The 27,815-nt window shown below is 45.2% G+C and overlaps 1 protein-coding gene across 1 annotated transcript; it reads right to left on the bottom strand.

Annotated features, from left to right (window-relative positions):
- Window positions 1-27,815, bottom strand: LOC115131627 (sodium/potassium-transporting ATPase subunit alpha-3). Its single transcript, XM_029663476.2, has 22 exons — window positions 27,228-27,815; window positions 26,892-26,963; window positions 18,793-18,924; window positions 15,972-16,031; window positions 15,581-15,784; window positions 14,555-14,668; window positions 11,611-11,745; window positions 11,191-11,308; window positions 9,167-9,435; window positions 6,587-6,785; window positions 5,898-6,142; window positions 5,371-5,563; window positions 4,947-5,259; window positions 4,451-4,601; window positions 4,096-4,264; window positions 3,356-3,510; window positions 3,021-3,144; window positions 2,743-2,888; window positions 1,970-2,100; window positions 1,686-1,787; window positions 1,337-1,428; window positions 1-840 (listed from the first exon to the last, which is right to left on the bottom strand). The coding sequence occupies exons 2-22, from the start codon at window positions 26,895-26,897 to the stop codon at window positions 812-814; spliced, it is 3,087 nt and encodes a 1,028-aa protein (XP_029519336.1). The 5' UTR covers window positions 26,898-26,963; window positions 27,228-27,815; the 3' UTR covers window positions 1-811.

Genomic DNA, 27,815 nt, shown 5'->3' with positions numbered 1-27,815 from the left:
CACAGAAAGAATGTTATATTTTTTTTCAACAGGGGTGAGTTGGGGGGAGTGAGGGGGGAAGTTTACAAGGACAGGGGAGGTCGCACAGTTCTCACAGACAAGTAAAGCTCTCAGAGCCGCTGCTAGCATTAAAAAAAAGAGACACAGAAATGTTACAAACTATTGTTTAAAAAAAACATGCAGTCTTCTAATATAAAACAACAACATTGGCAAAACAGGAGGAAGAGGGAGGGGAGGGGAACAGGAAGGAGGAGGGACATTTTATCCCCCTATAGACGGAGGGAGTGTTCCACGTTTACGGGAGTGGCGGCAGGGGAACGTTAAGTCGATGATTGGTGGAAGGAGTGAGAGTGTCAAGAGGGGACGTCGGGGTAGAACGGGTGACAACGACGCCACAGCGCTCACCGTGGGATCTAGATGCAGCCGCCATTTTGTTATTGATAGAGACGAGTGACACCGGCATTTTGTACATTACAGTGTATTAGCACATTTATGAACAGTGTTATTATAACAGTATAGTAAACAGTATTGACAGTATTGACTATGCTGTGGTCTTTGGGTAGAAGAAAAAGTCAGCGAGACAGAGAGGGGCGCAGGGATTTGGCGTGATCATCCCGTTCCTCTCCTTCTCTGTAGTTGGTTCTTTGTTCCTCAAGGCGATGTTGGAGGAACATACAGGATGGGGAACGGAGGAGTTTTCAGATGTGGTTTCTCGTGTGGTTGGTATGTGATTAGAGGGATTGGTAGGGAGGAGAGGAAGAGGGGAATGCATTTTAGGGGAGGAAGGGGGAGAGAAGAATGGTTTGATCATTTAATAGTATGTCTCTTTTTCCACCCAGCCTGGAGAGAAAGGGAACAGAATAGAAAGGGAACAGAGAGAAAGAAAGAAATCATTTTTTAAATTGAAATAGAAAACATTTGTATCAAAGGAAACTTGAATTCCCCTAAGATGGTTTTAGTGCAGGGCCCAATCCTGTTCCTGAGAGCACTGTCCAATAGGTTTTTGCTCCAAACCTAATCTAGCACACCCGATTCCAATAATTAGCTGGTTGATAAACTGAATCAGTGTAGTTACAACTGGGGTTGGAGCGAAAACCTACAGGAGGGTAGCTCTCCCGGAACAGGGTTGGAGAACCCTGGTTTAGTGTATGCAAATGTGCATGTCTTTTCTACATGTTTGTATGTGAGTTTGCGTGGGTTTGTGCATTTTGTAGCATGATGTACAACAGTACCCACAATGCTCTGTAAAAGATATCTGGTTCTATCTTAAATAGAAAATGTTATTATGGGTACTGTAGTACATTGTGCTATAGATTTGTTTGTGAGAGAGTAGTACCTCCGGGGTTCCGACGCAGGATGAGTTTTCGGATCTCATCGTAAACGAAGATGAGGAAACTGTACGGGAACGCACAGAACCACCAGCTGGGCCTGAGAGAGAAAGAGACGGGTGGAGAGAACATAGAAGAAAGATACACGTTTTAGTTACAGCCAGAGTTTCATTCAGTTGAATCAATAATTGTCCTTAAAGAGGATACCCCCCCCACCCACCCATTCATGGATTGAAATAATCTCCAGTCCACACAATGGTACATTACTGTTAAGTAACTGCTATATAAACATCACTCAGTAGAGGGTGCTGTTGCTGTGTGGGAATGAGGGCAGAGAGGCTGGTGTACAATACTGACTTGAGGGGGTACATCCTGAGAGCCACGTCCATGCCTGGGGTGTAGGACAGGAAAGCAGCCAGAGCTGTCTCCTCAAACAGCCCAAATATCAGGATCTTATTCCTGTAAACAAACAAATAATTAATCTCAACATTTATCCTAGCTATGAGAGACATAACGTAGAGGGGCTTCATAACCCTACAAAACACATGGTTTACCTAAATGGAGAAAAGAAGAGGTCTGTTATTTAGTCATGCTAAAGTATGTGTCATTAGATGACAGACGCAAAGATAAAGGGTTCTGACCTCATGCCCTGCTGGAAGACAGAGTTGCGCCTGGTCTTGCAGATGATGACATCAGCCCACTGCACCACCACAATACTGACGAAGAAGGCTGTGTGACAGGTGTACTCCACTATCTTCCTCTGTTCATAGGTCTGGCATGGGAGGGAGAGAAAATCACAACGGAGGAGAGTTAAAGAGTGAACGAGAGCAGAGGTAGAGATGACAAAGTGGAAAGTGGTGGTGATGACTAAGTGGAAAGTGGTGGTGATGACTAAGTGGAAAGTGGTGGTGATGACTAAGTGGAAAGTGGTGGTGATGACTAAGTGGAAAGTGGTGGTGATGACTAAGTGGAAAGTGGTAGTGATGACTAAGTGGAAAGTGGTGGTGAGGACTAAGTGGAAAGTGGTGGTGATGACTAAGTGGAAAGTGGTGGTGATGACTAAGTGGAAAGTGGTAGTGATGACTAAGTGGAAAGTGGTGGTGATGACTAAGTGGAAAGTGGTGGTGATGACTAAGTGGAAAGTGGTGGTGATGACTAAGTGGAAAGTGGTGGTGATGACTAAGTGGAAAGTGGTAGTGATGACTAAGTGGAAAGTGGTGGTGATGACTAAGTGGAAAGTTGTCACGATGACTAAGAAAGCAATTCATTTTATAAGACTAATAAGGACTGGATGAAAGAAAATAAGATGAAAGAGTGGTAAAAGTGAGTGAGTAAAGAAAAAAGAGAGAAAGAAAGAAACTGGAAGGGGAAAAAATATGAAAACTGAGGGAAAAAAAGAGGCAATCTAGCATACCCATTGCTGTCCGTAGCTGTCCTCTAGGTCGTTGTTCGAACGGTCGTCCCAGTTTAGCCTGATGCCCACCAATAAAGAGGGAAGGAAACCGTTCTCCGCCAGGATCACAAAATAGGAGAAGAACCCTCCCAGAGCCTGGATCATCCCTACAGAGACAGAGGGAGGAGAGGAAGATGTGTTAGCTTTATCCACTATGCCCATAGAATTAGAATTAGGCCGGGAATCAATCCAACACAGACTGACGACCTGAACACAGAGATAGACTTTTAAAGACCCACCAATCTGTCCGTAGGCGATACTGATCAGCCTCTCGTTAACCAGTTTGTCCCTGGCTGGGTTCCTGGGCTGTCTCTTCATGATGTCACTCTCTGCTGCCTCGTAGGCCAGAGAGATCGCTGGCACCTGTAGACATAAATTAGGGTTCGGAGAAGACAGTGGATATCAATACACTGCCTCACATTGTGGTGCAAAGGACAACAGACCAAACCACACACTTGGATAAGACAACCTTCATTTCAAATTGTATTTTTAATCTTCATAGTGTATGAATTGAACAAACTACAATTTGCCTGTGTGTTTGTGAGCCATGCATGTGTGTGTGTGTGTATCTCACCATGTCGGTTCCCAGGTCGATACAGAGGATGGTGATGGTCCCTAAGGGGAGTGGGATGTTGACCAGGATGAAGAAGAGGAAGGGGGTGATCTCAGGGATGTTACTGGTCAGGGTGTAGGCAATGGACTTCTTCAGGTTGTCAAAGATCAGACGGCCTGGAGGGACACAAGAGAAAGGGCTTGTATAGGCTACCCCAGGACGACATCATTATATATTTTATTTTCAAACAATGGGCTCATATTACAGATAAGTTACCTTTCTAACCAGCACCTTTTCGTTTGTCTCCCAATATTCCATTACCCCTCCTTCCTCTCCTCTCGCTGACCTTTTTTAACTCTCTCCATTCTACCTGTCATTCATACCACCCTCTTTCTCTCCTTCGTTTTCTTCCTCCCTACAGATGTATGATCTTAATTTGAGCCAGTTTGATACAGCAGGAAAATAATCCTGCAGTAACAGGAAAACATAAAACATTTTGTATTGGATGATACATTTTTCGTAAGGGAAAATCAAGTCTGAAACGTAAAACCTCAGAAGCCGTTTGAAAACCTCAAATACATTACAAATTTTACATTTCCTGTATTGCATGAAAGTTCTCCTGCCACACGGTGATCTAATTAAGATTCAACATATGTATACCTCTATCCGCCCCTACCCTTTTTCCTCCCTGCTAATATCCACTTTTTACCCTCCCTCCCTTTCTTCTTCCCTCACTCCTTCCCTCCCTCCATCTCTCTCACCCTCTTCCACTCCGGTGACAATAGAGGCAAAGTTGTCGTCCAGCAGGATCATGTCAGCGGCTTGTTTGGACACGTCTGAGCCGGAGATCCCCATGGCGACGCCGATGTCAGCCTTCTTCAGGGCGGGAGAGTCATTCACACCATCACCAGTCACAGCCACAATGGCACCCTGAGAGGCAGGGAGGGGGTAGTGAATATTGTGAAAAGCCTCCTCTTTATCTACTACTGTATAACAGAATATTTAGGAAGTGTGTACGTGTGTGTGTGTGTGTGTGTGTGTGTGTGTGTGTGCGTGTGTGTGTGTGCGTGCGTGCGTGTGTGCGTGCATGTGTGTGTGCATGTGTGTGTGCCTCACCTGTCTCTGGCAACCCTCCACGATGATGAGTTTCTGCTGGGGGGAGGTCCTGGCGAACACAATCTCAGTGTGGTTCCTCAGGATCTCATCCATCTGATCCTGAGACAGATCCTTCAGGTCTGTTCCGTGGATCACACACGCCTTGGCATCCCTGGAAAACACACACGCAGGAAGACAGTGGGTGAGCGTATGTTTGCTAGTCAGATAGTCAGACTGACAGAGACAGACAGACAGACAGACAGACAGACAGACAGACAGACAGACAGACAGACAGACAGACAGACTGAACACAGAGTAAGAGACAACGACAGTCAGACTGACAGTCAGTCAGTCAGTCACTCAGATAGTCTGACTGACTATCTGAGTGACTGACGGAGTGACTGACTGACGGAGTGACTGACTGTGTGAAAGAGTGACTGACTTGTGTGAAAGAGACATATTCCATACAGTATGTGTTGGTACACACCCATACACACTCCGTCCTCATATCTCTTACCTGGGGTTGACCTGGCTGACGGGGATATTGAGACGGGAGGCGATGTCCTCCACTGTCTCATTGCCCTCGGAGATGATGCCCACGCCCTTAGCGATAGCCTTGGCTGTGATTGGATGATCGCCGGTCACCATGATGACTTTGATGCCAGCGGAGCGACATTTACCCACGGCGTCAGGCACGGCGGCACGAGGAGGGTCAATCATGGACATGAGGCCCACGAAGCACAGGTTCTCTGTGGTGAAGTTGACATCGTCACAGTCAAAGGCAAAGCCCTTGGGGTACTGGTCCTCAGGCATTAACAGGTGGCAGAAACCTGGGGAGGGACAGTATTAGATTGGTATTATTATTCCTATATGCGCTCTGAAATGCCTCTTTAGGTTCCCATTTCTTACTCTCTTCTCATCTGTCCCACCCTCTCTCTCACCGAGTACTCTCTCTCCCAGTCCTCCCAGCTCCATGTAGGCGTTCTGGAAGGCCTCCTTCATCTCCTCCTCCATGGGCTGCTCCTTGCCCTGGATCAAGATGGTGGAGCAGCGGTCCAGGATCCTCTCTGGCGCTCCCTTCATCACCAGCAGGTAGCGGTTGTCGTTCTCATCCTCCGTCTCATGCACAGAGAGCTGGTGGTGGGGGGTGGGGGGTGGAGGAGGAGGCACAATCACACACTTGTGTTCAGCCTCTTATACAAACCCTTGTTTTCCCTAAACCTAGGTTCATGTCTACACCCCGGCTAAACCCTAACCCTCAACCCTAACCCAGACCCAAGTCAGACCCACCTCTAGAACTGGGGCCGTATGTATCAAGCTGATTCAGGATCAGTTTAGCCCTTTATACCACAATGAATAAGATCACATAGATAGGTGGAATCTGTTCCTAGATCAGCACTTCCACTATGAGATGTTTGACACCTACAGGATCCAGGGTGTACGCTTGTACTCCATGTTGCTCACTCACCTGGTACTTGTTGGTGGAGTTGAAGGGGATCTCGGCCACCTTCTTGTTCTTCTCCCTCATCTGTCTGACGCTGCCGCAGGACAGCTCGATACATTTCAGCAGCGCGGACTCGGAGGCGTCACCCGCCACGTCCCTCTTCAGGATGGGCAGCTGGTCTTGAGCTGCCTTGAACTGCGCCCGGTTACACAGGGCCGCCACCCGCGCCAGCGCCAACCACGTCTCCGAGCTCTTGTCGAAGGAGGCGCCTGGGGAGAAGGGGGGGTTCTTAGTGACAGACACATGGTTGTTGCGTTCATGTGCCCACAGGCAGCCTTGAAGCCTTCATCAAGGCCTGCATAAGTAAACTTACTATCATTAAAAATGCAAAGCCTTTGGTACAAGACGTTACAAACAACATAAGGCCAATCTTTGATGGCCTAGTTATTCACTAACACAGTGGTCTAAAACTTCTGGCTCGGGTGCCTCATCAGGCCAGCAGGCCAAACATTATGCTGGTTTGCAAAATTATATCTAATTCCAGTCAGTTCCAAGGAGGGAACAATCAATATACAAGACTATCTAAATCACCTTAACCGTTGCAACCATCTCAATAACTGTGATCACGATATGCAAAGCCAAGATATATTTACTTTGCTATTATATAGTAAGGACATAAATGAGTTCAGTGAACTTAAACCCCTCTCTCTTACCAGACTGGTCCTCTGTGGTGTCGGCCTCGTGGATCTGGTTGTCGAACCACATGTGGGCCACGGTCATCCTGTTCTGGGTCAGGGTACCAGTCTTATCAGAGCAGATGGTGGAGGTGGAGCCCAGGGTCTCCACAGCCTCAAGGTTCTTCACCAGGCAGTTCTTACGAGCCATACGCTTAGCGGTCAGGGTCAGACACACCTGAGAGAGAGAGCGAGAGAGAAGAAGAAGAAGAAGAAGAAGAAGAAGAAGGGAAAAGGAGAGAGAGAGAGAGACAAAGAGAGAGAGAATGCAACAGGGATTGGGAAAAGAAGACAGGGTGACAAAGTAGGAGAGAGAGAATTGGAGAGAATAAAATAAAATATTAGTACCAAGTCAGAAAATTAAAGTCACGGGGTGCACAACTCCAGGGGTGGACGCCCTATACCAGGGCTGCCCAACCCTCTTCCTGTGTTGTCTGTTCACACTGCTATGCTTTATCTTGGCCAGGTCGCAGTTGCAAATGAGAACTTGTTCTCAACTAGCCTACCTGGTTAAATAAAGGTGATTATTTTTTTTAAAGATCTACTTCCTGTGGGTTTTCAGTCCAACCCTCTTCCTGGAGATCTACCGTCCTGTGGGTTTTCAGTCCAACCCTCTTCCTGGAGATCTACCGTCCTGTGGGTTTTCAGTCCAACCCTCTTCCTGGAGATCTACAGTCCTGTGGGTTTTCAGTCCAACCCTCTTCCTGGAGATCTACCGTCCTGTGGGTTTTCAGTCCAACCCTAATGTAACACACCTGATTCTACTAATTAGCTGCTCAACAAGACCTTCACTAGCTGAATGAGATATGCTAAATTAGGTTTGGACTGAAAACCCACAGGACAGTAGATCTCCAGGAAGAGGATTGGGCAGCCCTGCCCTAGACCCTCAAACCAATCAACAACTTACTTGCGTCTACAGATAAGTAAAACCATGACAAATCAATACAAGAAAGCTAAACATCTACCCTTGAGACCTGGAGTTGTGTAAACCCCTGTCAGTCCACATCCCCACCTCTCCACTACATTCAAATGCGCTAGAGTCAAATAAAATACTCAAATATATTTCACAGCCCAGAGCTGCAATGCAGAAAGATAGAAAGAGTAGGAAAGCCAAGCAGAGCAAAAGCAGCGAAAAGGCGGGCGCCGGTGTATCATGCTACTTTCGAAATATCATGGCCGACACAGGCAACTAGCCAAGCAGTGAGAGTGGCAACAGCCCAGCATATATATTAACATTAGCCCAGCATTTATATTAACATTAGCCTAGCATCTATGTTAACATTAGCCTAGCATATATATTAACATTAGCCTAGCATATATATTAACATTAGCCCAGCATTTATATTAACATTAGCCCAGCATTTATATTAACATTAGCCTAGCATTTATATTAACATCAGCCTAGCATTTATATTAACATTAGCCTAGCATATATATTAACATTAGCCTAGCATATATATTAACATTATCCTAGCATATATATTAACATTAGTCTAGCATATATATTAACATTAGCCTAGCATATATATTAACCTTAGCCTAGCATAGATATTAACATTAGCCTAGCATATGTCAATCTCTCTTAACAGTTGTCATAGAAGACAACTAACCAGGGGGTGTCACTGACCGAGGCGCAAAGACAGCCTGAAAAAGAGGGACAAACACAAAGAGGGAAGGAGAGAAAAAAGAAACAGCCTGAAAAAGAGAAGAGAGGGAAGGAGAGAAAAAAGAAAGATACAGGTACACAAAACACAATGGGCTGCCTTTTATGGAGAGAAAGAGAAAAAGAGAGCGATACGATACACCACCACAACCATCACAAAAGACAGATAGAGAGATGCATAATTCCACAACAATACCGGGACACAGGGAAATACTAACACAGAGATAGAACACACAGAGTAAGAACCAATGACAGACAGACAGACAGACAGACAGACAGACAGACAGAACACACAGAGTAAGAGACAACGACAGACAGACAGAGATGGAACACACAGAGTAATAGACACACAGTCACACACACCTCTCCTCACTACACAAACACTGCTCCTCACTGCACACACACAAACATCTTTCCTCACTATACACACACAAACACACCTCTCCTCACATCACACAGACCTCTCCTCACTGCACACACACACACACACACCTCTCCTCACACACACACCTCTCCTCACTACACACACAGTTTTGTATGGCTAACCTTGTGGGGACACACAATTCAGTCCCATTCAAAAACCTATTTTCCCTAACCTCTAACCCTAAACGTAACCCGTACTCTTACCCTTTACCTAACCCTAACCTTAACCCAAAAACCTAACCCTAACCCTATCCCTTGAGCCTAAACCCCCTAGAAATAACATTAGCCCCAGTTGGTCAAATGTTTGTTTGTTTACTATTCTTGTGAGTAGTTAAACACGTCCGTCCGTCCGTCTGCACACACACACACACACACACACACACACTCCACTCCTCACTTCCTCCAACTACCCCTTCCAAACCCACATCACACGACACCACACAACATAAAAATCCACCAAAATATCCCCTCACAGTGACCGTAGCCAGCAGGCCCTCGGGCACGTTGGCCACGATGATGCCGATGAGGAAGATGACGGCCTCCAGCCAAGTGTAGCCCAGGCAGACGGCCAGGATGAAGAAGGTGATGCCCAGGAACACGGCCACGCCTGTGATCAGGTGAATGAAGTGCTCGATCTCCTTGGCGATGGGGGTCTTGCCCGACTCCAGGCCGGAGGTGAGGGTGGCGATACGGCCCATGACGGTACGGTCACCGGTGCACACCACAATGCCACGCGCCGTGCCTGGTGACGGTGAGGACGAGAGAAGGAAGTTAGATGACTTGACTTACATGTTACAGTATATTATATTTGTAATACCATTTGTGGTATCATGGCGAGTAAAATGATGGTGCGTTACCCCCATTCAGTGTAAAGAACTGAGTTTGAGTGCAAATCATACGTTTTTTTGTAATCATTTTTTGTTGCCGTCATTTCTTCCCCAATTTCATGATTACATTCTTGTCTCATTCCTGCAACTCCCCAACAGGAGAGGCGAAGGTCCAGTCATGCATCCCCCGAAACATGACCCGCCAAACCGCCCTTCTTAACACCCGCCCGCTTAACCCGAAAGCCAGACCCACCAATGTGTCGGAGGAAACATCGTTCAACTGACAACCGAGGTAGGCCTGCAGGCGCCCAACCCGCCACAAGGAGTCGCTAGAGCGCAATGAGCCAAGTAAATCCCCCCGGCCAAACCCTCCCCTAACCCGGGCGAAGCTGGGGCAATTGTGCGCCACCCTATGGGACTCCCGGTCACGGCAGTGCCTTAGACCGCTGCGCCACTCGGGATGCCATTAAATCATACGTTTTTAAGAATAATTTGTCTAACACTCCTTTATAATGAATAGTCCTGAAGTAATCATAAAAAAAAAAATCTAATAGTGAATTGCTAAAGTGTTCTTTACTCAAATACCACTGACGTTTTTCTTGTTGTCACCAATGCAAGTGCAATACACCATCCAGACCACATGGGGGCAGCATATACCTTTCTATTAGGTCAAATATATTTGGGGCCTACAGGTAACCAGAGGCCTTAGCTTCATCAGACAACGATGGCCTAGATTCAATCAGATTAGCGTTAACCTGCCAGAACCAAAAATTGCATAGCATATTATTGTTTTTTGTTTCGGCGATGATGTCAGAAGTGTAACTGCGTTGGAACTGTCAAAATCGGTGAGCAGCTGCTCTTGTGGTCATTGTCACGAAGCCACACCCTTCCCACCCGTGTCAGAAGTTTACAAGGAGAAAGTGTAGGCTATACAGAAATAATGACACTCACATTGAAAAATCATGAAACAAACTAATAAGGATTTATATCAGACTAATCCAGGTGTAGATCACAATGTAAGACGGCTGCATGGGATTTCTACTAATGACCCTCGGAGCGCCCAATGGCAATGTCCGCAGCAGGTATGACGATGGGGCCGCTTGTGGATTCGACAGCTCCAACACAGTTACAACTCCGACGCCGCCTAAACGAAAAACAAAAAGATAGGCTATGCCGTTGCCGGCTGCCGCGGGTTAACGCGGATCTGATTGAATCTAGACCGTAGCCGTTTATGTATGTCGTCCTGTATTGACACTCCCACTAGACCAGCTGAGCCGTAGGGAAAGGATGAGGTAATATTGACACCAGATGGAGTGTTCGCAAAGATGAAAAGATGCAGACAGATGGGAAGGAAAAGGCACCTGGGGAATTGAAAGAAGCGAGAGGAAAAGAGAGGGTGTAAAGAAAGCAGGAGAGAGTGTGTGTGGGCACTGGGTAGGGTGCTTGTTAAAATGGTGGGTGCCTTGTTGCTATGGCAGCCACAATGTTCCCCTCCTACCTGTTCAGGAGATAAAGAGAAAGGGAGGGAAGGAAAGAGAGAAAACAGTAGAGCGATGGGGGGAATGCCGGTTATGACGACGACAGCGAGGATGAGGATTATGGCGATGGCAACGAGAAAAGGGGAAGGGGTCAAGAGGAAGAGGAGGATGCAGTTGCCAACACGATTGTACCTTCGACACAGTTGGTGGAGAAGAAGGCGACGTTGCGGGTCTCCAGGGGGTTGTCATGGGTACAGTCAGGTGACCTGCTCTGGGGTTCTGATTCGCCTGTCAGGGAGGAGTTATCCACCTATCGGAAAAGGACCAAATCCAGGGAACTTGTTTACAATTTTAAAAAGCTTATATGTCAAATGTGTAGTTGTGTGAGTGTGTGCTATATTTTAATGTGAGCTGTGTGTGTGTGTGTGGGGGGGGGTTCCCCCGAGGACAAAGGGTATTTTAGGCTTAGGGGTTAGGTTTACAATTAGGGTCATGGTTAGAATTAAGGTTAGGAGTTAGAGTTAGGAGATAGGGCTTTAAATGTAAATACATTTTAGGTCCCCACAACAATAGTAAAACATATGCTGTGTGTGTGTGTGTGTGTGCGTTTACCTTGCAGCCGTGAGCAGAGACGATCCTGAGGTCAGCGGGGATCCTGTCTCCTCCCTTCACCTCTACCAGATCTCCAGCCACCACCTCCTCAGCGTTGATCTGCATTTTCTCACCCTCACGGATCACCAGCGCTTGCTGCAGACAGAGGAACCCCAATGGTGAAGCAGGAACCATAAGCCAACCATTAGCTGGCTATAAATACAGGTGTAACACTGGGGCAACAGTAAAACTCACTAGCAACCACAGACTGATCGCAGACAAACTACACACCATCACTGACCATAAACTAACCAGTAATGATGGGTTATTATGTTATAACTATGCAATTGCATAGAGATTGGCAGATGAATAATAGACTAAAGTAACCGACTAACCATTGACAATGACCATAGACGGACTGCGGATAGACAAGACGAATGAACTGCATACAGACTGATCATATGAGACAATGTCTGTGTGGCTACTAACTCCCCACTGAATGACAACATGCATCCTATTCACTCGCGGAGATGTAGAATAGACTAATCCCTAACTGACCGTGGATACAATGGCCACAACAATGTCGGCTACGTGTGTTTTGAGAGGGGGGGGGAACATCTGGATTAGGGTCACAGGTTATTTTGAGTCACTGCCACATCTACCCCACCCATAGTCATCTAGGAAAAACAAGTTAGGGTTAAGATTTTTAAAACACTTATGATGGGACTAATAGGATTGGAATTAGGATTATAGACACTGAGCCCTATGGTCAGGGCGCGGGCCAATTTTTTTCTTGAGCGGAGGGTCAGGAGCATAATTACAAATAATTTGTAGACCGCAAGAAGCCCAAACAGATGACTAAAACGTAAAAATGTCAAACCTTGCTTACATTTGTATATACGATAACATATATATCTCTATATTACGTGTGGGAATACTTTGGAACAGATTTCCATAATCTAAATCACTTGGAGCTGATTTGCTGGTGTTTTTAAACTCTTTTATATCCAACAAAAAACAAACAAAAAATGATTTATTTGTTTTTGATTCAGAAAACTCGGCAAATCACCAGAGGGCCAAATTGGTATTGGTGGTGGTATTGTAGGATATGGGGTGGTAAGGAGATCTAACATGTTGACCAAACAGGTCACCTGTGTGTGTCGTCATTGCTCGCATGTTGATTTTGTACCCCCTACACCAGACACGATCAGGACACGCAGGTTGAAATATCAAAACAAACTCTGAACCAATTATATTCATTTGGGGACAGGTTGAAAAGCGTTAAACATTTACAGCAATTTAGCCTTGCTGCTGCTAGCTAATTTGTCCTGGGATATAATCATTGGGTTGATATTTTACCTGAAATGCACAAGGTCCTCCGACAATTAATCCACAGATGAGAAAGGAATTTGGTTTACCGTTTTGTCATCTCTCCTCCTTCCTCAGGCTTCTTATTTACTTCTTTGAACTTTATATGGAGGTTGGCAACCAACTTTACGGTGCATTACTACAACCGACTGGAGCGTGGATGTCAGTTTATCTTTCAAATCACTCACGTGGGTATATGCTCCTAAACACCAACGAAGAGATGGGAGAGGCCGGACTTGCAGCTCGTTGAGCGTCACAAATAGAACTTCTATTTTAGCACCTGGCCATGCAGACGCTCGCTGAGGCGTGCGAGCATTGTGGGTGCAATGATTGAATAACATGTATGTGTACATTTATTTTGAAATGCTCGCGGACGTACGAAGAGCTGTGCTTGACTTGGGCAGGAGCTCACCGGAGCTGAGTACTGGCACCTCAAATGTTCTACTGCTTGAGCGCCTGTTCCCTTTATAGAATATTAGCTCAAAAGTATTGTGGAGCTCCTATACATAATTATAATCAGTACCAGCAACCAAAAAAATGTTTTATTTTTTATTTCACCTTTATTTAACCAGGTAGGCTAGTTGAGAACAAGTTCTCATTTGCAACTGCGACCTGGCCAAGATAAAGCATAGCAGTGTGAACAGACAACACAGAGTTACACATGGAGTAATCAATTAACAAGTCAATAACACAGTAGAAAAAAAGGGGGAGTCTATATACAATGTGTGCAAAAGGCATGAGGTAGGCGAATAATTAAAATTTTGCAGATTAACACTGGAGTGATAAATGATCAGATGGTCATGTACAGGTAGAGATATTGGTGTGCGAAAGAGCAGAAAAGTAAATAAATAAAAACAGTATGGGGATGAGGTAGGTGAAAATGGGTGGGCTATTTACCAATAGACTATGTACAGCTGCAGCGATCGGTTAGCTGCTCAGATAGCTGATGTTTGAAGTTGGTGAGGGAGAAGTCTCCAACTTCAGCGATTTTTGCAATTCGTTCCAGTCACAGGCAGCAGAGTACTGGAACGAAAGGCGGCCAAATGAGGTGTTGGCTTTAGGGATGATCAATGAGATACACCTGCTGGAGCGCGTGCTACGGATGGGTGTTGCCATCGTGACCAGTGAACTGAGATAAGGCGGAGCTTTACCTAGCATGGACTTGTAGATGACCTGGAGCCAGTGGGTCTGGCGACGAATATGTAGCGAGGGCCAGCCGACTAGAGCATACAAGTCGCAGTGGTGGGTGGTATAAGGTGCTTTAGTGACAAAACGGATGGCACTGTGATAGACTGCATCCAGTTTGCTGAGTAGAGTGTTGGAAGCCATTTTGTAGATGACATCGCCGAAGTCGAGGATCGGTAGGATAGTCAGTTTTACTAGGGTAAGCTTGGCGGCGTGAGTGAAGGAGGGTTTGTTGCGGAATAGAAAGCCGACTCTTGATTTGATTTTCGATTGGAGATGTTTGATATGAGTCTGGAAGGAGAGTTTGCAGTCTAGCCAGACACCTAGGCACTTATAGATGTCCACATATTCAAGGTCGGGAACTGTATTCTATTTCAGTCCAAGCCATGCACTAAAGAAGAGGTTTGTTTACCTGCGGCACCATGTTCTTGAAGGACTCCATGATTTTGGAGCTCTTGGCCTCCTGGAAGTAGGAGAAACAGCCGGTGATGATGACCACAGCTGAGAGAACGATACCCAGGTACAACTGAAGAGAGAGAACCCAGCAAACAATGTAAAAAACAAACAGTATTGGAACATTTTAACAAACGTTCTTACAACCATTATGTCCTTCTACTAATGTTTATCAAATAACATTTGACCAGCATTCATGAGGTGTTGTCATGCTATGTTATCTGAAAACCAAATTGGGGCTCAATTGGAACATTATTTAACATTGTAGGAACTCTCACTGTTTTTTGCTGGGGGGGATCGAACTTAATTGTTTGATTGTGTTATTATGGTGCCTAGCTTTTTAATTCATTTAGGATTGGTTGAAGCATATAGCTGGATCTAAAATACCACATGCCATGCAGGGTTGAGGTCAATTCAGAATTGAATTGAGAATGGGCTGATGAATTCCAATTCAGAATTGAATTGAGAATGGGCTGATGAATTCCAATTCAGTTCTTGAATTGAAATAGTAAACGGGATGCAGAATTATTTGAATTTGAATTAATGGAAATATATAGGATAGGAAATAAATCATTGATACATTCAATGAAATTCATTGAAATTCAAATGCCTCATTTAGTATTACCCAGGTACAACTGGAGAGAGAGAGCAAAGAGAGAGAGACATAAATATTGTTTAACCATTTATCATTTCAGACAGTGCCTATATTTCCCATTCATTTGGGGTTGGTTGAGGCATATAGCTGGATCTAAGAAACACATTGGACATTGACTCATATCAACAGTAGACCACTAGACACTTAATTGAGTTTGTCAAATATTTTAGTGCCAAGTAGGAATGAGTCACAACCCCACAAGTTGAATCTTAATGCTACATTTGGGAAACACTACATTAAGCTGAACCAAAAAGGTCATGTATACCCTTGCATCCCTTTATCCCCTGCCAAGTGATGATGGTGGCCATTTTGTGTGTGTCTGTCACTCACATTGTCTCCGGCGGGCTCATCCTCGGTGGCGGCTTGGATGGTGTAGGCCAAGAAACAGAGGATAGCGCCAGTCCAAAGCAGGATGGAGAAGCCACCGAACAGCTGACGACAGAACTTGACCCACTCGGGGGTGGTGGGGGGAGGTGTGAGGGCGTTGGGACCGTCTCGAGCCAGGTACTCAGCGGCCTTAGCGTTGGTCAGACCCTGAGGAGGGGGGCGAGAAAGGAGGGAGAGGGGAGAGGGAAGGAGAGGGATTGCTGTTAAAATGATGTGATTGTTGGCTAGCTACATATTTTGTGTGATAACTGATATTACCATTAAGGTTACAATATATTTCATTTTAAAAGCCCCAACACAGGTTTTGAGAAAACTCTTGAGGTGATGAACTTACCTGGACTATATCAGTAGCGTACTTCTGGCATACCTCCTCGATGGACATCTTGTGTTCCGTCTAAAAGCAAAAAGTTAAAAACATTGAATAAAACTCTAGTTTTAACAAAATATTTGCAAATACATAGTGAATAGAGCTTGGGGACATTTTACGGCTGTTTTTCAGAGGGATATTCATATTCTCATAGTTTGGCCATATGCCTCATGTCACGTTTACTCCCGCTCCCCCTCTCCGGCGCTCCACGTCGCCAGTTGTCTCATCATTACGCACACCTGCCACCATCGTTACGCGCACCTGCACCTCATGACACTCACCTGGACTCCATCACCTTCCTGATTACCTCCCCTATATCTGTCACTCCCCTTGGTTCTTTCCTCAGGTGTTATTGACTCTGTTTCTGTTTCATGTCTGTACACTTCTTGTGTTTCTTGTTTTGTACTATGTTCGATTTATTTTTAAAGTTGCACTCCCTGTACGTGCTTCCCAACTCCCAGCGTACACGTTATACGTGCTTCCCAACTCCCAGCGTACACGTTATACGTGCTTCCCAACTCCCAGCGTACACGTTATACGTGCTTCCCAACTCCCAGCGTACACGTTATACGTGCTTCCCAACTCCCAGCGTACACGTTATACGTGCTTCCCAACTCCCCGCGTACACGTTATACGTGCTTCCCAACTCCCCGCGTACACGTTATACGTGCTTCCCAACTCCCCACGTACACGTTATAGAATAACACTTAACTAAGAGAAAGCAACAGGGATTTTTGGTTTTACTGGTGATGTCGGATCCAAGTGCCACTGCCGAGGCAACCGGAGATGCCTCAGCTGGATCATCAGGCTTCCATGCCTCAGCTGGCTCGACAGGTTCTCAAGCCTCAGTTGGTTCGGCAGGCTCCCGTGCCTCAGTAGAAACGACCGGCCGGCTCCTGGTCCTCTGGACCGTCCCTCTGGTCGGCGTCGTCTGGCGGCTAGAGACGGGCGTCAGTAAGGGGGAGGGGGTAGTGTCACGTTTACGCCTTATCCGGTGCTCAACGTTGCCAGTTGTCTCATTACGCACACCTGCTACCATCGTTACGCACACCTGCGCTGTTACGCCCTGACCATAGAGAGCCTGGGGCGGGTGTTCTAGTCAGTTATTTTCTATGTTGCTGATTGGAATGGATTTTGGGGGGGGCCACAAGGGTTGGTCGGCGGAGCAGTGGAGAGTGGAAGAGCGGGTCATCAGTCCGGTGCCATCTGTGCCAGCTCCCCGTACTCACCCTGAAGAGCCAGAGACCATCAGGGAGACGATGGAGAAGTTGGGAGAGAGAGAGATGTTGATCAAGTGTGTTCTGCTCAACATTCGACCTGAAGAGCCTGTCAGCAGTCTGGTGAAGTCTGTGCCGGCTTCATGCATCTGGCCTCCGGTGCGCCTTCCCAGTCCGGTACGTTGTGTGCCAGCTCCCCGCACTCGACCCCTGAAGTGCGTGTCCCTGAAGTGCGTGTCACTAGTCCGGTGCCACCTGAGCTGGCTCCACGCACCAGGCTGCCAGTGCATCTCCCCAACCCGGTATGTCCTGTGCCAGCTCCACGCACCAGGCCTCCAGTGTGCCTCACCAGTCCCGCTCCTAGGCCATAGCCTTCCTCGGCGCCGGTGCCCAGTCCAGGCACAGTGTCCAGTCCCGCTCCAGGGCAGGAGCCTTCCTCTGTGCCGATGCCCAGTCCAGACACGGCGTCCAGTCCCGTCAGTTATTTTCTATGCTGCTGATTGGCATGGTTCCCAATTAGAGGCAGCTGGTAATCGTTGCCTCTAATTGGGGATCATATTTAGGAAGCCCTTTCTCCCACCTGCTTTGTGGGATATTGTTTTGAGTGAGTGCATGTAGCACTATGGTACCACACGGTCGTTGTTTGTTTCTTGGTTTGTTTAAGTTTCACTAAAATAAAGATGTGGAACTCCAATCACGCTGCGCCTTGGTCCGTTTCTCCTCACGACCGTGACATGCGCCTCATGACACTCACCTGGACTCCATCACCTTCCTGATTCCCTCCCCTATATCTGTCACTCCCCTTGGTTCTTTCCTCAGGCATTATTGACTCTGTTTCATGTCTGTACGCATTTTGTGTTTCTTGTTTTGTGCTATGTTCGATATATTATTACATTTGCACTCCCTGTACTTGCTTCCCGACTTCCAGCGTACACGTTATACCTCATAACAGAGTAAATTCTCTTCAAACAGGATTAGTTTACATTGGCATTGCCTCTAACCACAAACTATTCATACAAAAAAAAATCCTTTGTTTGACACCCATGAGAATCACTTACTGCCACCAATAAAAAAGATTTTCAGGAATACATGCTACCAAAATCCTTAGTCCAATCATTTGAGAAGTTATCTTTTTGTTGTCGCAAACAGAATACACAAAGACTGCCCACCGGGAACACATTGGTTGAATACATTTTTTATTTTTTATTTTATTTAACGAGGCAAGTCAGTTAAGAACAAATTCTTATTTACAATGACAGCCTAGGAACAGTGGGTTAACTACCTTGTTCAGGGGCAGAATGACAGATTTTTTTTTTTACCTTAGCAGCTCGGGGATTCAATCTCGCAACCTTTCGGTTACTGGCCCAACACTCTAACCACTAGGCTACCCGCCGCCCAGTGGGTGCTCTTTAGAATATTGTTTCTCAACCTTTTATTATACCAGGGTCCTTCCTCCTTAGATTAGCACTTTGGACTAAAATTGGTCTCCAATTAGCAACATTCCAGGACACACTGCTCTGGGGCACTGTGCATGGACAGGAAACAGGAAGGAGGAATTATGCACTACATACCAAGGGAACTTCCTTCTTCAGTTCATCCATGTCCTTGGTCTTCTTGTCCGCCTTGGAGTCCGCCTTCTTGGGGGACTCCTTCTCTTCCTTCTCCGTCGTGGTGGCCACACGGTAGCTGTCTGACCGTCCATACTGAAAGACAAACACAGAGAGAAAACAGATCCCTGACTAGTCCATATTTTACATATTTTACATAGAAAAAGTTTGGGTTAATTAGCTGTGGGTCAGCTAATCCTAAATCCACAATTTTAGGCTTTGAACGTGTCAATGCTTCCCTAGTAACTTTGAGTTTTGCTAAGCCACAACTAGATAGGAATTCATGCACTCAGATAATATCAATGTTAGCTACTTGACTGGAGGCCACAATCAAACAAGCAAACAGAGAATTAAGTGCAAGGCTGCCGTAATTATATGGTTGGGAAAAGCTCCCTAAATATTTGCCACTCTAGCTTTGTATATTCCACATGAAAATGCTGAAAATTATAACAGCCAGGAAATGTATAACATGGTCCAGAATGGAAGGTTTTTCTAATCAAGATCTATTGGTTATGGTTTATAACTAGGCTACTTTACTTCACTAGGTGTCTCCTATAGGTAGTGAGCTCTCCAAATTCCCACAATTTGAGAGTGTTTTATTTCCCCAATTTAATGTCTCCCAACATTCAAATGTGTTTCATTTTGACACGGTATGGTCCAAGGTTTGATCAAGTGTACAGTATTGACAGTAAACGCCCATTTGGGGATTTTCTTGTCAGATCGGTTTTGGTATCGCAACAGAAGTCTGCATTCGAGTCAGGTATATCCTACCTGTCTTTTGTGGTATAGACAGTTTATTAAAGACCTGACTGAATGCTTTTTATTTTAAACATTGAAGGTTGAAGTCTGAACTTTGTAAATATGTACAGTGATAAACATCGCTTTGGAACATTAGCTCAATTTTGTAAATAAATCGAACCCCCTCTACCCGCCTGCCTCCTGCTGCTTACCCTTAAGACTCCTACAAGGTCCCTATTTTACAGTCAGTGGTATGTCACTGATTGCCTACATAATGCAAAGGCACCCAAACATGGTTCCTTCCTCTACCCTTCCCTCTCTCAATTACTCCCTCCACACCCAACCTCTCTTTCACTCTTTCTGTCTCTCCTTTCATCTCTCTCTCTCCCACACTCTCTTTAAATGTCTCCCTCTTTCTCTCGTCATGGACAATACAAGCCTTGTGAGAGTACAGTGCCACAGTGAGAGGGACCTCACATGGTCGTTTCTAGGAAAAGCACATGAAGGTGGCCCTGTGGCCCCAGGTGCCGTGATGATCAGAGAGACCACAGACCACAGCAAGTCCTGAAAACGTCCTTAGAGGAGAAATGGTCCATGATACTAAATGTGTTATACTATGTGCCTTATATGTGCCTGTATGTGTTTATATGCCTCTTATAATGTATGTCTAAATACTGTACAATGAGTATACAAAACATTAAGAACACCTGCTCTTTCCATGACAGACTGACCAGGGGAATCTAGGTGAAAGCTATATTCCCATATTGATGTCACTTGTTAAATCTACTTCAATCAGTGTAGATGGGGCCTCCCGGGTGGCGCAGTGGTTAAGAGACTCTGGGTACCCAGAGACTCTGGGTTCGCGCCCAGGCTCTGTCGTAACCGGCCGCGACCGGGAGGTCCGTGGGGCGACGCACAATTGGCCTAGCATCGTCCGGGTTAGGGAGGGCTTGGCCGGTAGGGATGTCCTTGTCTCATCGCGCACCAGCGACTCCTGTGGCGGGCCGGGCTCAGTACACGCTAACCAAGGTTGCCAGGTGCACGGTGTTTCCTCCGACACATTGGTGCGGCTGGCTTCCGGGTTGGATGCTCGCTGTGTTAAGAAGCAGTGCGGCTTGGTTGGGTTGTGTATCGGAGGATGCATGACTTTTAACCTTCGTCTCTCCCGAGCCCGTACGGGAGTTGTAGCGATGAGACAAGATAGTAGCTACTAAAACAATTGGATACCACAATTTTTTTTTAAACAACAACAATCAGTGTAGATGAAGGCAAGAAGGATTTTTTAAGCCTTGAGACAATAGAGACATGGATTGTGTATGGGTCACCTTAATTGTGGCGAACGGGCTCGTGTTAATAGCTGGAGCGTAATAAGTGGAATGGTATCAAATACATCAATGCCATTCCATTCGCTCCGTTCCAGGCATTATTATGAACCGTCCTCCCCTCAGCAGCCTCCACTTGTATGTGTGCCATTCAGAGGGTCAATGGGCAAATTTGAGTGCCTTTGAACTGGGTATGGTAGTAGGTGCCAGGCGCACCGGTTTGTGTCAAGAACAGCAACGCTGCTGGGGTTTTCACGCTCAACCGTTTCCCGTGTGTATCAAGAATGGTCCACCGCCCAAAGGACATCCAGCCAATTTGACACAACTGTGGGAAGCATTGGAGTCAACATTGGCCGCATCCTTGTGGAATGCTTTCGACACCTTGTAGAGTCCATGACCCGACGAATTGAAGCTGTTCTGAGGGCAAAAGTGGGATTGCAACTCAATATTAGGAAGGTGTTCTTAATGTTTTGTATACTCAGTGTATGTGCCTGTGTTTACGGCCCTAAAACACACAAAAGGCAATTTATCGTCTGAACTTTAATCACAGTAAGACAGTAAAAGACACTATGAGCAGACTTTGGGTTTGGTCACTGATAAATTCATGTTGTATCCATCTAGTCTACAAGGTAATCACATTTCATGGTTGAATTACAGTCTTCATCGCTTGATCAAAGGACTAGACATTGCCACTGGGGGAGATTCAAAGGAACACTGGGGAAGATTCAAAGACACACTGGGAGGGATTCAAAGATACATTGAGAGAGATTCAAAGATACATTGAGAGAGATTCAAAGATACACTGGGAGAGATTCAAAGAGACACTGGGAGAGATTCAAAGAGACACTGGGAGAGATTCAAAGAGACAATGAAAGAGATTCAAAGATACATTGGGAGAGACTCAACGAGATATTGGGAGAGATTCAAAAGATAGAGATACAGAACCTGTCCTATCAGACAACTCCAAATCATTGTATCAGAGCTTTAGCGGAGACTTTACAAGATATGCATCACAGGAGCCTTTGGTGGTTCATTTTCCTACTGCATCTCCTTCTGTTTCCCATCATGTAACACACACAAACCAGGAAGTACCTCTGAGTCATCCACAGGAGAGCCAAAATGTCGTCCACTAAACACCGAAGTCGCCTAGCCCACCACTGGTTGACTATGATAATAATCCCCTTAAGTCCACTTGCTCTCAAATTAATTACAAAAAAGCCATAGGTAAGGCGGTCGGGAGGGGACATTTGGGGGTGCTCTTACCTGGTATTACTGTAGACCAGGGGAGGCTCCTCAGAGGAGGAAGGGGAGGACCATAGTAAAACATTAAATATATTTATCCTTTTTGGATAAAACAATACTAAATATATTCAAGTCACCAAATAATTGATTAAAACACACTGTTTTGAAATACAGTAGCCTCAACAGCACTCTGCATGGTAGCACCATAGTGTAGCCCAGGCCTGGGCAACTCCAGTCCTCGGGGGCCTGATTGGTGTCATACTTTTGCCCCAGCCCCAGCTAACACACCTGACTCCAATAATCAACTAATCACGATCTTCAGTTAAAAATGCTATTAGTTTAAATCAGATGTGTTTGCTAGGGATGGGGGAAAAGTGTGACACCAATCAGGCCCCTGAGGACTGGAATTGCCCAGGCCTGGTGTAGCCGGAGGACAGCTAGTTTCCAACCTCCTCTGGGTACATTGACTTCAATACAAAACCTAGGAGGCTCATGGTTCTTACCTCCTTCCATAGACTTACACAGTAATTATGACGACTTCCGGAGGACGTCCTCCAACCTATCAGAACTCTTGCAGCATGAACTGACATGTGGTCCACCCAATCAAAGGATCAGATAATGAATATAATACTGAAAGCATAAGCTACAGCTATTTAGCACTGTAGTGCATAAAATATGGTGAGTAGTTGACTCAAAGAGAAAGACAATAGTTGAACAGTTTTGAACAGTCATTCCTTAAAAATATTAAGGAGAAGCAAGAGGGAGAGAGCACTATCTATATTTGCTCAAACAGAGAGGGATGCTATATTAATACTGGAACTCTTCCAAGTCAAGGTAAGATTTGGGTTTTATACATTTCTTGCCACCGGGGCCCGCTGCTAAACTGCTTGCTGACTGTACACTGTACTGCATATTGTAGTGGGTTTACAAACGCTTTAGTTCCAGTAGCTATGTTGACTAGCTATGGCGTAAGCTAATATGGTGACACTGATGTAGGCTGTGTGTAGCGGTTAGAGGTTATGATACAAAGGTTTGGTTTGGAAAGGTTTATTCACCTGGAATATGAATGACAGTAATCCAATACACTGTAATAGAAATAGTCCCTTTGTAGTCCATGATTGTCTGTAGACCCTGCCACATACGTCTTGTGTCTGAGCCGTTGAATTGCGACTCCACTTTGTCTCTATACTGACGTTGTGCCTTTTTGATAACTACACTCTTGGTAATCGGCCATATTCCCAGTCAACTTGCCATGGTTAAATGCGGTGGTGCGCGCTTTCAGTTTTGCGCAAATGCTGCCATCTATCTACAGTTTCTGGTTCATTTTAATAAACAGTTTAAATGTAACCTTTATTTAACTAGGCAAGACAGTTAAGAACAAATTATTATTTACAATGACGGCCTACCCCGGCCAGAACTGTACGACGCTGGGCCGATTGTGCGCCGCCCTATGGTTAGGGTAGGTTTTAATAGTCACAGTGGGTACAACAACCCATATACACTTGTTGATAGACAAATACACTGGTGACTGAGTTTGTTATTCTCGGAGGCTACTCAGAACATATCCCAGTCCACGTAATCAAAACAATCTTGAAGCGTGGATTCCGATTAGTCAGACCAGCGGTGAATAGTCCTTAGCACAGGTACTTCCTGTTGGAGTTTCTGCCTATAGGAAGGGAGGAGCAAAATGGGGTCGTTATCAGATTTTCCTAAGGGAGGGCAGTGGAGGGCTTTGTAGGCACCCCGGAAGTTGGAGTAGCAGTGGTCGAGTGTTTTAGCAGGGCGAGTACTATAGAACTTCGGTAGTGTTTTCCTCAAATTTGCATTGTAAAAATCCCCAGCTACAATACATGCGTCCTCAGGATATGTGGTTTCCAGTTGGCATAAAGTCCAGTGAAGTTCTTTGAGGGCCATTGTGGTATCGGCTTGAGGGGGGAATATACACGGCTGTGACTATAACTAAAGAGAATTCTCTTGGGAGGTAATGCGGTCGGCATTTGACTGAGAGGTATTCTAGGTCCGGTTGAACAAAAGGACTTGAGTTCCTGTATATTATCACAATCAAACCATGAGTAGTTAATCATGAAACATACACCCCCGCCTTTCTTCTTCCCGGAGAGATATTTATTGCTGTAGAGGTGATTTGATGATGTTGAAAAGATCAAGTTGAAATGGTGCTGGAATAGTGAAGGCAGCTCCTGTATTCTTTGCAACTTGCAGTAACTCTCTTTGGTTATAAATCAATAGTTGTTTCCATAGGGCGGCGCACAATTGGCCCAGTGTAGTTCGGGTTTGGCCGGACTAGGCCGTCATTGTAAGTAAGAATTTGTTCTTAATTGACACGCCTAGTTAAATAAAGAAAAATAAAACATGTGTTTAGAGGTCCGAAAATGTTGGCAACATTAACTTGCTTGACCATGCTGTAGGTCATGTAACTGTCTGTTACATGCAATATGCTTTGTGGACTTCAACGGACAGAGGTTGCTATCCTGTTTTGTAATAAAACAAAGGACACGATGGTCACTCTAAGTTCCTCTGTGGAGATGGGAGAAGCTTCCAGAAGGACAACCATCTCTGCAGCACTCCACCAACCAGGCCTGTATGGTAGAGTGGCCAGATGGAAGCCACTCCTCAGTAAAAGGCACATGACAGCATGCTTAGAGTTGGCCAAAAGGCACCTAAAGTCTCACAGATTATGAGAAATATGATTCTCTGGTTTGATGAAACCAAGACTGAACTCTTTGGCCTGAATGCCAAGAATCACTTCTGGAGGAAACCTGGCACCAGCCATAAGGTGAAGCAAGATGGTGGCAACATCATGCTGGGGGGATATTTTTCAGCGGCAGGGACTAGGAGACTAGTCAGGATTGAGGGAAAGATGAGCGAGATTGAGGGAAAGCCTGCTCCAGAGCGCTCAGGACCTCAGACTGGGGCAAAGGTTCACTTTCCAACAGGACAACGACCCTAACCACACAGCTAAGACAACGCAGGAATGGTTTCGGGACAAATCTCTGGATGTCCTTGAGTGGCCCAGCCAGAGCCTGGATTGGAACCAGATCAAACATCTTTGGAGAGACCTGAAATAAGCTGTGCAGCGACAGGCTGTAATCACAGCCAAAGGTGCTTCAATAAAGTACAGTAAAGGGTCTGAATACTTGTTAACTTTCAGTTTCTTTTCCAAAATGGTCTAAAAATCGGTTTTTGCTTAGTCATTATGGGGTATTGTGTGTAGATTGATAACTTTTTTTTGTGTTTTTTTTAATACATTACAGCCTTATTCTAAAATGGAACAAAATAGTGAAAAATCAAGGGGTCTGAATACTTTCCGAACGCACTGTATACAACGATGAATAGGAACATTTGATCCTTTTTGCCATGCCTAATCAACAGGGTCATCACTACACCGAGTCAAAATGGAAGATAGAAATAAGCAAGATTTTCTGTTACAACCCGTCACTGGCATGCTTGATTATTAGGCTATGACAACCTCCCTAACCCATATCAACATGGGGGAATGAACTGGGCATCCATTTTGGCGCAACTGTCTGCAGTGATTGGTACCCCAACCGAACCTCTCCAATAATTCCCTGTCTGTATATCCATAACCAATGACTCTCACAGTTTCAGTGACTTAATATATGACTCTGTAGGATGGGTATAAAACAAGTGGTGGACAACAATTCCAATATTCCAATTCCGACATCTGGTATCCCACCCTCTGAACGTGTCCCTGTGGCCTCCTTATCAATTACAAATGTCAGTCATGGAGGCCATCACTGTGCCATAAAAGCAAGGGGTCAAAACGTGAAACAATATTATGACAACTAGGCTAATAATGCAATGAAATTAGGCCTATTAATAGATCATCCGATTTAGAGGATGGATAAGGCATCCTTCCTGCATCCACATTGTCGTTCTTCTGTAGCCTAACCTAAATATTCCTAAATATAGAATGGCCAAAAAAATATCTAATTTGGGATTTAGGTTTGGCGAACAGCTTGTTTTCAATTTGTCACAAGGAACAGATTGCGCGCCTTTGCCACACCGGCGACACATTCCTTAATCGCCCAACATAGTTCATCCCTCGGTAGCCTACATATGTTTAGTGATATAATTAAGCAATAAGGCCAATATACCACTGCTAAGGGCTGTGTCCAGGCACTCCGCGTAACTATTATAAATCGGTTACCAACATAATTAGAGTAGTAAAAATACATGTTTTGTCATACCCGTGGAATACCACGGCTGTCAGCCAATCAGCATTCAGGACTCGAACCACTCAGTTTATAATCAAAATTTGGGACCAGATTCTCCTCTCCGGATAACTCAATTATGACGCACCCGCTGACGGCTGGAGAGGAGAAGAGTGGATGTGCGCAGCGAATCGGTTCGAGCAGAAAACGGTGCAGATAGCAGATTAGAACAATGTCAGTAATGTTTCTATTGAACACAGACATGGAAAATGTGATTTAACAGAAGAATAGACAGCGATTAAATGTATTGAACAGTAATTCGTCCAATTGCATTGAATCAACATAGAAATAGATACCCTTCATGCGTTTAACTGTCATGCAAGTAAAGTCACAGCAATTTGCAATAGTTTCACAAGCCATCGAAATCCAATAGTGGTTAATTAATGTAATTCCAATATGATGTTTCCTCCACATTTGAACCCTTTGAGGTGAATTACACATGTCTCATATGCTACTACAGCTATCCATTCATAAACGCATTTTTACACACAATAGAAATAACTCTTACCCCCATCTCGGCGCAGTCAGTCGGGTATCCACAGCAGATGAAAAGGGTTGAGGCTGGATTCCACCAGAGTAGCTGATAGTATAGTGTAGAAACAGAAGCGAGAACTGTAACTGTACAATTTAAGAAGAAAAAATGCTCTTCTTCCAGACGCTGTTGGCTATTGTTCTAATAATACATGATCAGATCTCATTCATAAGAGGAACGGCACATAAATACACGAGAAGGCAACGTTTCATTGAATACCTTTTTTTAAAAAGGGGCCGTTTTAGGTGTAAAATTATCAAATTAAAGGCAGTTTAGCAATAAGCGTTGCTCTGTATCATGCAAAAATTATACCCAGTAAAATTGAAGAGCCGAGCCGCTTGTTTACGGTATTCGATTCTGTCTCCCTCCGCTGCTCTGCTCAGCTGCCGTGCCACTCCCTTTCCACGCTCCCCAATACTCCTCGTGTGAAAGAAGCGCCAGTGGGTGTGTGAGATGCACAGCCCTGGACCCACAAAGCAGGATAGACCTATTGCAAGTGTGCTATGTAATCATTCTCACTCGTAACTATAATCCACCCACATACCATTATTTGCCCCAATAGGTCGCATTACAAACAGACAATTGAGAGATCACCAGTCCAATTCTGTTTCAGGATGTTCGGACAAAGGGCCAATTGAAGTGAGAGAAGACTTGACAGCTTAAAAGAAAGCTGTCTAACAACCATGAAAACGTTCTCAAGTTGTAGTTTGCTTGACAGTTCGCCTCCCTCGCGCATGAAACTGCAATCTCTTGAGAGATGACGGATTTAACAATGCATCAATGATGTTGTGAATCTCTTTTGCAGCTATAAATACAAAGGCTCCGCTCAAGTCTGTCATCCGTATTTCTGGAACATATGAATAGGCTATTCAATGTTCCTCCCCAATGACCAATCTGTCT

This window comes from Oncorhynchus nerka, linkage group LG7, assembly GCF_034236695.1.
Source record: "Oncorhynchus nerka isolate Pitt River linkage group LG7, Oner_Uvic_2.0, whole genome shotgun sequence".
Taxonomy (NCBI): Eukaryota; Metazoa; Chordata; class Actinopteri; order Salmoniformes; family Salmonidae; genus Oncorhynchus; species Oncorhynchus nerka.
This window is presented reverse-complemented; position numbering and strand designations above follow the sequence as displayed.

What these genes read in the sequence shown, in the direction of transcription:
- LOC115131627 (XM_029663476.2), bottom strand. An exon ending in GCCTGCTGGCTACGGTCACT is followed by an intron (nt 6,786 to 9,166) that starts GTGAGGGGATAT and finishes TCTCTCTCTCAG; the next exon opens with GTGTGTCTGACCCTGACCGC. An exon ending in ACTCCACCAACAAGTACCAG is followed by an intron (nt 5,564 to 5,897) that starts GTGAGTGAGCAA and finishes CCCCACCACCAG; the next exon opens with CTCTCTGTGCATGAGACGGA.